Source organism: Humulus lupulus, chromosome 7 (genome assembly GCF_963169125.1).
Source record: "Humulus lupulus chromosome 7, drHumLupu1.1, whole genome shotgun sequence".
Taxonomy (NCBI): domain Eukaryota; kingdom Viridiplantae; phylum Streptophyta; class Magnoliopsida; order Rosales; family Cannabaceae; genus Humulus; species Humulus lupulus.
Window position 1 is genome coordinate 132,405,868 of NC_084799.1, and position 12,281 is coordinate 132,418,148.

Here is a 12,281-nt window from a genome sequence, read left to right on the forward strand (position 1 = left end):
GACCGAAAAGTCAGTGACCCTCGGGGGCCAATATGAAACACTGGCGGGCTTGCCCCCCAGTGAGAAGGACTATCGCGTGCTCGTGACAGACGAGACGATGGTGTTCTGCAAACTGATCTTCCCAAACCAGACCCTGAACCTGAAGAGGCCCCGGGGGCCACCCCCAGCCCGCGACAACAGACCTATCATCGTGGAGGAGGTCGCGGTAGAGGAAGATGAGGAGGACGAGGCTCCCGAAGTTCCGCTCGTGAGGAACAGGAAGAGGACCTTGGAGGTCGCCCAGAGGATGGGCGAGGAGAGGGTCCGATCCGGAGTAGCCGCGGGTCCTTCTGGCCAAGGTAACCCTTACTTGTTTAAGAGTCTAGATAGGGCCACTGCATACCCCCGGCTGGTTAGGTTCAATCCTAGGCAGATCGTCCATCGTCACCGAAGGGATCCGGACCTGAACACACTCCTGCTCCATTGTGTTGACCGGCTCGTGCTGGATCACCAAGAGAGCTGGCCTAGGGGTACCGTAGTAGTAGATAACACCTTAGCTTTTAGGTCGATCTTATTCGAGGAGTATGGGACCAACCTACGCACATGGCCATCACTCCAGAGGGGTATCTACGCTCCGGGGCTTAGGCAGTATGTAGAAGAGTCTAGCCCTGAGTCAGAACCGGACCTAGAACCTGCGCCAGTTCGTGAAATAATCGTCTTAGGTTCTTCCAGCTCGGGGGGTAGGGCTCCCTCAGTATTCATATGCTTTTTTAGCTTTAACCTTTTGTCTTTATCTTTGTATGATTGCTAACTTGTAATAACCATGTATTATTTTATTATTATTATTTATTTATTTTTTTTACAGAAGAGATGTCTCAGCCCGAGGACAGCTTGCGGGGCATAGTCTTCGGGGGGAACCCCCCAGCCGGGCCAAGAACGAAAAGGCTCCGAGGTTACAAGAGCTCTGCCGGGGTCTCCACTAAATCTCCTGCAAAGGAGAAGGAGAAAGCCCCGCCAGCCCAGAACGCGGGAGCGATTCTTCTTGCTGTCGGAGCAGGCCAAATGCCTCCACCACCTCAGCGAACTCCAACCGTCACCCAGGACGCAGGGATGGAGCTCGGGACTCCGCCCGTGGTGGCCTCCGATGTACGCATCCCGGTCAATCCCTAGGACCTGGAGAAGATCCCGGAGGTCTTTCGGGGAACGGTGTATGAATCGGCGAGCTACGCCATTAACCATATCTACAAGTTCACCGAGAAGGAACTCCGGACTATTGAGACGATGAGCCCGGTTGACGTCATGGACTCTTCCATGAGCATGACCCTAACGGTAAGCTGCCCTATTCTTTTAAAGCTTTTACAATTACACTTTGCCTAATTTTTTCTCTGAGTCAGTTTATCTTTCCTTCCTTGCAGGGTGTCGTTGCCCTTCACCGAAGCATCATCAGGGCCAGGACTCAGCTCGGTGACATGAGGATCGAGCACCAGGCCACCCTTCAGGAAGTTAAGGCGGCCAAGGACGCCCTGGCGACCTCGAAGGGCGAGTTGGAGAGGGCCCAAGTTGACCTGGAGAAGACCCGTTCGAAGGTCCATGAGCTCGAGACATCCCTTGCCACCTCGCAGGAGGACCTTGAGGCAGCGAGGACAGAAGTCCAGGCCGCCCTGGAGGAAGAGAAGACCATCTCGGAGCAGTCCATGCAGGATCTGTTCTACCACTGTTGGCTCCATAATCCGGAGGCTGACTTCTCTTTCATGCCATCGAATTTCTGGGCGCGCTTGTTGGTGAAGTTCCAAGCTCGCCTCGACAAAGAGGCGCCACCTTCGGAGACTGGGGAAGCCTCTGGTGTGGCGGAGCAAGATGAAACGGCGACCTCCAAAGGGCCGACTGACGGAGCTTAGGGCGCTCTTCTCTTTTTCTCTTTATATATTTTGAAGTATTTTTTTGTAACTTTTGCATGAGGTGTCTTTACCTCGAGACAATTTGCCTTGTGCTTTTAACTCATATATCTCTTCTTTTTTGGTAAACTTAGCTCGAGTTAATTTTTATCCATATCTTGAACTCTTTAAGAAGAAGAACAATAAATAGATTTAAATTAACTTCCAAGTTTTATGACCTAGTTAAAACCAGGAACTTATTTTGAAAACTTAGTTCGGGCTAACTTTTATCCATATCTCGAGTTCTTTAAGAAGAACCACGATCAATAAATTTAAGTTAACTTCTAAGTTTTACGACCTAGTTAAAACCAGGAACTTATTTTGAAAACTTAGTTCGGGCTAACTTTTATCCATATCTTGAGTTCTTTAAGAAGAACCACGATCAATAAATTTAAGCTAACTTCTAAGTTTTACGACCTAGTTAAAACCAGGAACTTATTTTGAAAACTTAGTTCGGGCTAACTTTTATCCATATCTCGAGTTCTTTAAGAAGAACCACGATCAATAAATTTAAGTTAACTTCTAAGTTTTACGACCTAGTTAAAACCAGGAACTTATTTTGAAAACTTAGTTCGGGCTAACTTTTATCCATATCTCGAGTTATTTAAGAAGAACCACGATCAATAAATTTAAGTTAACTTCTAAGTTTTCCGACCTAGTTAAAACCAGGATAGGACTTAGTTGGCGTTAACCCTTATCCGTGTCTCGAGCTCTTTAAGAAGAGCAACGATCCATAGATAAAAATCAACATCTAAGTCATTAAGGAGACCTGGTTATATCCAGGTACCATATGCCCCCCAAGTAACTGGGAAAGGGTCTTTCGTGGTTACTTTAAGATTACAATTGCAAATGTGCGTAAAAAGCTGATTTTTATTAATATATAGAAAGTGGCCTTCCAGGCCTTACAAGTGGATCATTGATAATATTTCTTTAAGTGGATGGCGTTCCAGGTCCGTGGTACGGTTCCTCCATCAAGTCGGGCTAACTTATAAGTTCCTTCCTTGATGATTTCGATGACCTGGTATGGTCCTTCCCAGTTCGGTCCCAAGACTCCATCCTTGGGATCTTTCCCGGCCAGGAAAACTCTCCTTAGGACCAAGTCGCCAACGTTAAAGGTGCGCCTTTTGACTTTGGAGTTGAAGTAGCGAGTGACCTTCTGCTGATAATGGGCGAGCTGGAGTTGCAAATCCTCTCGCCTTTCATCAATTAGATCAAGGGAATGGCATAGGAGCTCATGGTTCCGATCTTGGTCGTAAGACTGGACTCTATGTGACAGAACCTCAACTTCCACGGGGAGGACTGCTTCACTCCCAAAGGTTAGGGAGAAAGGAGTATGACCCGTAGGAGTCCGATGCGAGGTCCGGTATGCCCATAGGACCTGGGAGAGCTGTTCTGGCCAGACCCCCTTTGTCTCATCTAATCTCTTCTTGAGGCTCGCCTTTAGAGTCTTGTTGACAGCCTCGACCTGGCCGTTCGCCTGAGGATAGGCCACGGAGGAGAAGCTTTTTACAATCCCGTGCCATTCACAAAACTCGGTGAACAAGTCGCTATCGAACTGAGTGCCGTTTTCGGAGATGATTTTCTTCGGTAGATCGAATCGACAGATGATGCTTTTAACTACGAAGTCGAGTACCTTCTTCGATGTTATTGTTGCCAACGGCTCTGCCTCGGCCCACTTAGTGAAGTAGTCTATGGCTACCACGGCGTAACGGACTCCGCCCTTGCCAGTGGGCAGAGCGCCCACTAGGTCTATTCCCCAAACAGCAAACGGCCAAGGGGCCGAGATCATTCTCAATTCGACTGGAGGAGCTCGGGCAACTGCAGCGAATCGCTGGCATTTGTCGCACTTCTTCACGTATGAGATCGCGTCTTTGGACAGAGTTGGCCAGTAATAACCTTGCCTGAGAACCTTTAAGGCCAAGCTCTGCCCCCCAGTGTGGTCTCCGCAAAATCCTTCATGAATTTCCTGCAGGATGGCCTTCGCTTCACCTGGAAGAACGCATCGGAGGAGAGGTAGGGAGTGCCCACGTCGGTACAATAACCCATCAACTATTGTATATCTAGGGACTTGATATAGGACTCGTCGCGCGTCGTTACGTCCTTCAGGCAGCTTGCCCTCGACGAGATATTCAAGAATGGGGATCATCCAGGTCGGTCGAGCATCAATCATCTCGACCTCTGCCCGATCTCCGTCTATACTTGGTTTTTCCAAGAATTCTATTGGCACCAACCCCAGAGTCTCCGTCTCTCCCGAGGTGGCGAGTTTGGCAAGGGCATCCGCATTGGCGTTCTGTTCTCGAGGTATCTGTTCGATCGATCCTCACTCAAATGCGAACAGCTTGGCTTTTACCTTTGCCAAATAGGCGGCCATCTTGGGTCCCCGTGCCTGATATTCGCCCAGAACCTGGTTTACCACGAGCTGGGAGTCACTGAAGCACTGGACGGAGCTTGCTTTTAACTCATTGGCTATCCTCAACCCGGCTAACAAAGCTTCGTATTCCACCTCGTTGTTGGAGGCCTTGAACCCGAATCTTAGCGCCGAGTGGAACCTATGTCCCTCGGGGGAGATCAGAATGATTCCGGCCCCGGAACCGTTCTCGTTGGATGAACCATCCATAAAGATCTTCCACAACGATTCGGGCGAGGTGAGCTGAGATGAGCCTTCTGATGGATCCTCTTGGAATCCCGTGCACTCTACCACGAAGTTGGCCAAGGCCTGACTTTTTATGGAAGTTCGTGGAGTATAGAAAATCTCGAACTGACTGAGTTCGACCGCCCACTTTAACAAACGTCCCGATGCTTCAGGTTTTTGCAAAACCTGCCTTAGAGGCTGATCAGTCATGACGTGTACCGAGTGGGACTGGAAGTACGGTCTGAGCTTTCGCGAGGCCGTGATTAGGCAGGACACCAATTTTTCCATCAGTGGGTACCGTGATTCTGCTCCGAGAAGTCTCTTGCTGATGTAATAAACTGGCTTCTGAACTTGGTCTTCCTCTCGTACTAGTACGGCGCTGGCCGCGTCCTTAGTGATGGCTAGGTAGAGGAAGAGAGACTCTCCTGCCTTGGGCTTGGATAGCACAGGTGGTTCGGCCAGATGTGCCTTCAGGTCGAGGAATGCGCTTTCGCACTCTACTGTCCATTCAAACTTCTTGTTTCCCCGGAGCAGGTTGTAGAAGGGCAAACATTTATCGGTTGACTTGGAAATGAACCGGTTGAGTGCTGCTACCCTTCCTGTGAGGCCTTGGACATCTTTCCGCGACTTAGGGGAAGGGAGCTCGAGCAGTGACCTGATCTTGTCGGGGTTTGCCTCGATTCCTCAGGTATTAACTATGAACCCCAAGAATTTCCTGGACGCGACACCGAAAGTGCACTTCTGGGGATTGAGCCTCATTTCGTATTTCCGTAGTGTTTTAAAACATTCTTCCAGGTCGGAAACATGGTTGTCGGCAGCCTTTGACATGACGAGCATGTCATCAACATATACTTCCATGTTCTTTCCGATCTGGTCCGCGAACATTCTGTTCACTAGCCTTGTAGCAATAGACATTAGTCGGGGTCATGAAGCTAGTGTGTTCCTGATCTGCCAGATTCATCGCGATCTGGTTGTAGCCTGAGTACGCGTCCATAAAGGACATGAGCTCGTGCCCTGCCGTGGCGTCCACCAGCTGGTCGATCCTTGGCAATGGAAAACAATCCTTGGGGCAGGCCTTATTCAGATCGGAGAAGTCAATGCAAGTCCGCCATTTCCCGTTGGGCTTCGGAACTAGCACGGGATTGGCGACCCAAATTGGAAATTTGGCTTCCCGGATAAAGCCACATTTTTTGAGTCGGGCTACCTCTTCTTCTAGGGCTTCAGCTCGGGTTGTCCCTAAACGCCTTTGCTTTTGAGACTTGGCAGGAACGCTTTTATCCAGATGGAGCGTGTGCATGATGACACTCGGGCTAATTCCTACCATATCCTCATGGGACCAGGCAAATACATCTAAATTAGCCCGGAGACACGTAACCAGCTCCGTCTTCCTCTTGCTACAGAGGTTTTTCCCGAGCTTGACCATCCGTGATGGAATTTGCGGATCGAGGTTCACCTCCTCGAGCTCCTCAATGGCCTGGAGCCCGGATCTGTCTTCGCCTACTCGTGGGTCAATGTCCTCACTCAAGGCGACCTTTTCCTCTTCGGCGCTCTGAGGTTTTTCAATCTCAGGATCTACCAAGGGTCCCTGAGATTCCTCTTCGCCCTGAATGGCCATCACCAGCTGCCCGGGTTTAGACTTTCCCTTCATGGAAATGCTGTAGCATTCCCTGGCAGCGAGTTGATCGCCCTTTATAGTACAGATTCCGGTTGAAGTAGGGAACTTCATGGCGAGGTGTCGAATGGAAGTGATAGCCTCGAAAGCTATGAGGGTAGGCCGGCCTAAAATGGCGTTGTAGGCAGCGGAGCAGTCAATGACCACGAACTCAAGTAGCTTGGAGACTGTTCGAGATTCTTCTCCTAGGGTGATCACCAGCTTGATCGTCCCTATCGCTGCCGACCCTTCTCCCGAAAAGCCATACAGCATCATGGAGGTTGCCTTTAGCTCGGCGACAGTCAATCCCATCTTTTCTAAGGTGGATCGAAATAGGAGGTTTACTGAGCTTCCGTTGTCCACCAACACTCTCCTCACTCTCCGGTTGGCAAGCTGGACTGCTACGACCAAGGGATCATTATGAGGGAATTGGACATGGCCTGCGTCTTCCTCCGTAAAAGTGATCGGTTGCTTTTCTAACCGCTGCTGTTTCGACTGACGCTGCTCCGGGACGAACTCCGTTTCGTTGTGGGTCTTTAATTCATTCACATATCTCTTCTGGGCGCCTCTGCTCGTTCCAGCCATGTGCGGTCCTCCAGAGATGGTGGATATCTCTCCTTTGACCACGGGAGGAGGGACGTCCTGATCTGCACGAGGCCCGGGCTGACTGGCTGGGACTTTTGGAGCGGGTCGAATCGCTGGGACCCTGTTTCGTGAGTATTGCGCCAAAGGGCCTGCTCGGATGAGAGTCTCGATCTCATCTTTTAGGTGCCTGCAATCGTCGGTATTGTGGCCGACGTTGTTGTGAAAACGGCAGAATTTGGAAGTGTCTCTCTTTCCCTTGTGGTGTTTCAATGGTTCCGGCCTCTTCCAGGGGACCCGAGTAGAGTTGGCCAGGAAGATACTTTCCCTGGACTGGGTGAGCTCGGTATATGCTGTGAACACGGGCTTGAACTTATCCATGGACTTATTCTTCTTTTGACCGTGCTGACTGTTTTCACCATTCCCCTTTCTTTTGCCACCACCGGGCTGGTTGTTCTGCGCGACGTCGAGGGTCGCCATCACGATCTCCGTCCCCATTCCAGCGGGCTTCTCGGGAACCTGGCTGGTCCCCGCGGCGGAGGCTTCGGCTTCTTCCAAGTTTATCCACTCCTGAGCTCTGTTAAGGAATTCGCTAACCGAGCTGACTCCCTTCCTCTGAATGTCTTTCCACAGGTCTCCCCCAACCAGGATTCCGGTTCTCATGGCCATGAGCTTGGAGCTGTCATCTGCGTCCCTAGCTCGAGCAGCGACATTTGCGAATCTGCTCAAGTAGGCTTTCAGCGTCTCACCGGGCTGTTGCCTTACGTTGGCTAGGGAGTCGGCCTGAACACAGGCGACTTGAGAGGCGCGGAACGCCCTTTTGAAATCAGCAGAGAAGGTCTTCCAGGAGCTGATTGACTGTCTTTTACTCTGCTTGAACCACTGCCTGACAGGTCCAGTCAGTGTGGAAGGGAAGATCAAGCAACGCAGCTCCGGACCGATGTTATGGGCCATCATTAGGGTGTTGAACATCCCAAAATGGTCTGACGGATCTCCGTCCCCGTTGAACTTTGACAAGCGAGGCATACGAAAACCAGATGGGTATGCCGTCGCTGCTATGTTGGGGGCGAAGAGTTCCATCTCGTCTCCCGAATCATATTCATCTTTTTCTTTTTCTGATAGGAGCTTCCTCATCAGTTCCTCCATCTGAGTCAGGCGCTCGAGGGTTTGGTCTTGAGATCCTGGGTCATTCCGGGGCTGCTCAACAACTCCGGACCCATTGTACATATTAGGTGGGTTGTTGCCCCTCCTATCTTGAGATAGGTTATTTGGGACATTCCCTCCGTTATGTACTTCGGATCGGACCCCCCCCCCCCCCCCCCGAGCGAGCCTGGCTACCATCTCTAGCTCGGTCCTCTCTGTGAGAGTTGAGGTGATCTCGAAGGTCGTCTCCCTGGGCAGTGGCTTTGTGCCAAACTTAGCCACTGGCGTAGGTCTCCTCCAGAGAGATCACTTCGGCGACTGCCGGTCCAATGACTCCTGCCGGATAGGCTTGGAGTCCGCCTTTGGTGGTGAGGACCTGAGCTTTCTTCGGGCGCCCTGCTACGCCGGGAAGGTCCAGCTGATGGTGGGTTTCTCCTACTACTTCCGTAAGCTGGGATGTCTCGGACGGGCCGAGGAGGAGACGGGTATCTGATTGGAGATGGAGGATGCCTGACTGGAGAAGCGATCCTGGTTCCGTCTGGACGGATCAAATTTGGTGGGGGCCTTTCGGCCCTGCCAACTTGCTGGTCCCGCGCATGCGCGATCTGGACGAGGCGCAGGACGGTCTTCGGGGACGGGCTGACGTCGTGGGCCCTCCCCGGATCTCCTCCGGGAACTTCCTCGAGCTCTTCTGGGCGTCCTCGAGGATGTTTGAGAGCTAGGAGTCGACGTCCTAACCGAACGGCTGTATTGCTGTTGTCCGGTCCCAGGCATTTCCCTGAAGTTGGCCTCTCGATGGTGTGATGAAGGGGTGGAGTTGGCTGCCGGAAGTCTATCCGAACGGCTATGCCTGGACCGATTACCCCGGCGAGACTTTGGAGCCTCACCTTGCCTCTCTCCAACGTTAACATTGGTTGTGAGAGGGGGTAGTCGGGCCAGAATATCCTGGATTTGCTGACCGGCTGCTGCTAACTGGCTCCTCAGTTGAGCATTCTCCATCTCCACCGCAGTATAATAACATGGGTTCAGATTAGGTGGCCGGGGCGCCGAACTACCTGTATCGTCCTGGCCCGCCGGCTGCTTTCCTGGCCTCTGTTGGACTTCACGAATTTGTTCGTCAGGGATGGCAATATGATGAGCCTCCTGCCCATCATGCTGCTCTGTTTTCGTTGCCATGCCTGGACCGAGTGGTCACCATAGTTGGATGTTTGCAGCAGCACTAATCGAACTTGCTCTCAATGAAAGCACCAAACTGTTGATGCGGTTCTTCGGCAACAGGTAATTAAGAGAAGAAGAGAAAGGGATTAGTGCTGAATTTAGAACCGTCGCAGATACAGAATCTTAGAGTAGGAACTAGGTGACCCAAGACACGTTTTTAAGTGGTTTGAAGGTTAAAATCCCTCTACTCCACTAGTCAATATTATTGATATATTCTGGGTATTTGGTTACAAAGCATATATCTATTCAGATACTATTTTTCCCAACCCCTATCAACTCTCAGGTTCTCCATATTTATAGGAGAAGGCACTTGGAAGTTGGTAAGGAGGTCATCCCGTGACCTTATTATTTGTCATATCAACTCTGTGACATTCATGATTAATTCCTAAACCTGACACATAAGTATGGTCAAATCGATAGGTAAGGAGATAATGGGCCGCACGGCCCAACCCAGCCGTGGATATCTGAACACGCACGTTCCTGCTGCGTGTCCGAGAAGTCAGGGAGATATCGGACACGTGATGTCAGATATATGTACGTTTATCTTGCGTGTGTTGACTTTATAGAGGGTCAGAGCTCCATACATAGCTCGTGCCACGATCTGCTCCCTTGACCCGACCTTCGGCCTTCGGATTCCTTCATCCAGTCCCGGGCGACCTTGGCGAGTCCTCAGGGATAGCTCGAGCTAATAAGATACGACCTCAAAACGGGAGTTCCGGTCTTGGGGATGTTCACGGACTAATCGTGATTAGTCCGTAGCCTGGCCTGCTAATCAGCCCATGGGAAAACCAGGGCGTACAGTTATAAAATTGCTACATTATGAAAATTAAACATTACATTTTTAAAAAAAAAAAGTTGTTGTTGTTCTTTAATTATAGTTAATTTCATTTCGTATTTTGTAATTTTAAATTTTATAAGTTATTGGTTTTTTATTTTTGTTATGTAAACTTTTATTTATTTAATTTATTAGTATAATATTATTCTAATTTATTACTATGATATAAATATAAAAATAAAATATAAAACATATTTATAAATATAAAATTAAATAATTAAAACATATAATATTTTATAAAAGGAGATATATATATGTATTTAAACAAAATTATTACGGGTATTTTAGGTATTATTTTTTTGCGTTTATATGAATAGTGCTGACTTTTTTATTATTAAAGGTGCATAGTATAATTCTATTAAATGAAGATAAAAATAATGTTTGGTTGGAGATAATTTTTGTATGATTTTGATTTGGGGTTTTGAAGTCAAGGTTGGAGATGCTCTTAGGCCATCTCCAACTATAATTTCATTTTAAATCAACTTTATCTTTATTATTTCACTATTTTTACTTTAAATTATTATTTCATCTCTAATCTCTACTTCTAATTTCACTTCAAATTTTACTTCAAAAAAATATATATTCTTTTTTTTTTCTTTTTAATCATCAATAAATAATTTAACTAATTAATAAATATTAATTTTATACACTAATATTAATATCTATAATTAAGTAATAATAATTTTATATCAAGTACTTAACTTAAATTGCTACATTATGAAAATTAAACATTACATTTTTTTTAAAAAAAAGTTGTTGTTTAATTATAGTTAATTTCATTTCGTATTTTGTAATTTTAAATTTGACAAGTTATTGGTTTCTTATTTTTGTTATGTAAACTATTATTTATTTAATTTATTAGTATGATATTATTCTAATTTATTACTATAATATTAATATAAAAATTAAATATAAAACAGATTTATAATTATAAAATCAAATAATTAAAACATATAATATTTTATGAAATGATATATATATATATTTAAATAAAACTATTAAGAGTATTTTAGGTATTACCTTGTTGCTGTTATATGAATAGTGTTGATTTTATTATTCAAGGTGCATAGCGTAATTCTTTAAAATGAATTTGGAGATGATTTTTGTATGATTTTGATTGGGAAATTTCATGTTATATGCATAATAACTTAATAAATTTTTTTAATATGCCATCATAAGTTACTATATCAAATATATAACAATTTAAATTTTTTAGACAAAAATACCCCTAACATTCAAATACACATTTTCTTTCTCAATCCAAACTTTCTCTCTCTAACATCTTTTATTCTCTCACTCTCTCTAACATTCTAATCTTGCAGATCTCGAAAAAATACCAAAATTTAAAAAAATCATCACATTTGAGTAAAAAATATATGAATATCTAAAATTTTCGTCAAATTTCAGTGCAGAGCATCGAAAAAGTATCGTTTTGGATAAAAATAAAGTTTCATGATTACATCGAAGCATCATCGATGTACCATTGATTTTGCATCGAAATACCATCAATTTGGCATTGAAACACCATCGATTTTGCATCGAAAAATCATCGTTTTGCCAAAAAACAAGGTTTCATGATTGCATCGCAACAGCATCGAAATACCATTGATTTTGCATCGAAACATCATCGATGCACCATCGATTTTGCATTGAAACACCATCGATTTTGTATCGAAATACCATCGATTTTGCATCGAAACTTCATCGATGTACCATCGATTATGCATTGAAACACCATCGATTTTGCATCGAAAAAACATCGTTTTGGCCAAAAAAATAAGTTTGTATGATTGCATCGAAAGAACATTGAAACACCATCGATTTTGCATCGAAAAATCGATGGTACATCGATGATGTTTTGATGCAATCATGAAAACCTGATTTTTATCCAAAATGATGCTTTTTCGATGCAAAATCGATGGTGTTTCGATGCAAAATTGATGGTATTTCGATGCAAAATCTATGGTGTTTCGATGCAAAATCGATGATATTTCGATGCTGTTGCGATGCAATCATGAAAACTTGTTTTTTTGGCCAAAACGATGACTTTTCGATGCAAAATTGATGGTGTTTCGATGCCAAATCGATGGTATTTCGATGCAATCATGAAAACTTGATTTTTATCCAAAACGATGTTTTTTCGATGCAATTTCGATGCTCTGCACTGAAATTTGAGGAAAACTTTGGAGATTCATATTTTTTCACTCAAATGTCGGTTTCAAATGATTATTTTTTAATTTTGGTATTTTTTCGAGATCTACAAGATTAGAATGTTAGAGAGAGTGAGAGAATAAGAGAATAAGAGAT

General features: G+C 45.9%; 1 protein-coding gene across 1 annotated transcript; it reads left to right on the forward strand.

Moving 5' to 3' along the window:
- The first annotated feature begins 496 nt into the window (after positions 1–496).
- LOC133789913 (uncharacterized) lies at positions 497–1,948 on the forward strand. Its single transcript, XM_062227581.1, has 2 exons — positions 497–1,308; positions 1,395–1,948. The coding sequence occupies exons 1-2, from the start codon at positions 1,261–1,263 to the stop codon at positions 1,875–1,877; spliced, it is 531 nt and encodes a 176-aa protein (XP_062083565.1). The 5' UTR covers positions 497–1,260; the 3' UTR covers positions 1,878–1,948.
- The last annotated feature ends 10,333 nt before the right edge of the window (positions 1,949–12,281 follow it).

Excerpts from the sequence above, each read along its gene's own strand:
- LOC133789913 (XM_062227581.1), top strand. The coding sequence starts at position 1,261 with ATGAGCCCGGTTGACGTCATGGACTCTTCCATGAGCATGACCCTAACG. Across the intron at positions 1,309-1,394 it reads CCATGAGCATGACCCTAACG|GGTGTCGTTGCCCTTCACCG; the intron begins GTAAGCTGCCCT and ends CCTTCCTTGCAG.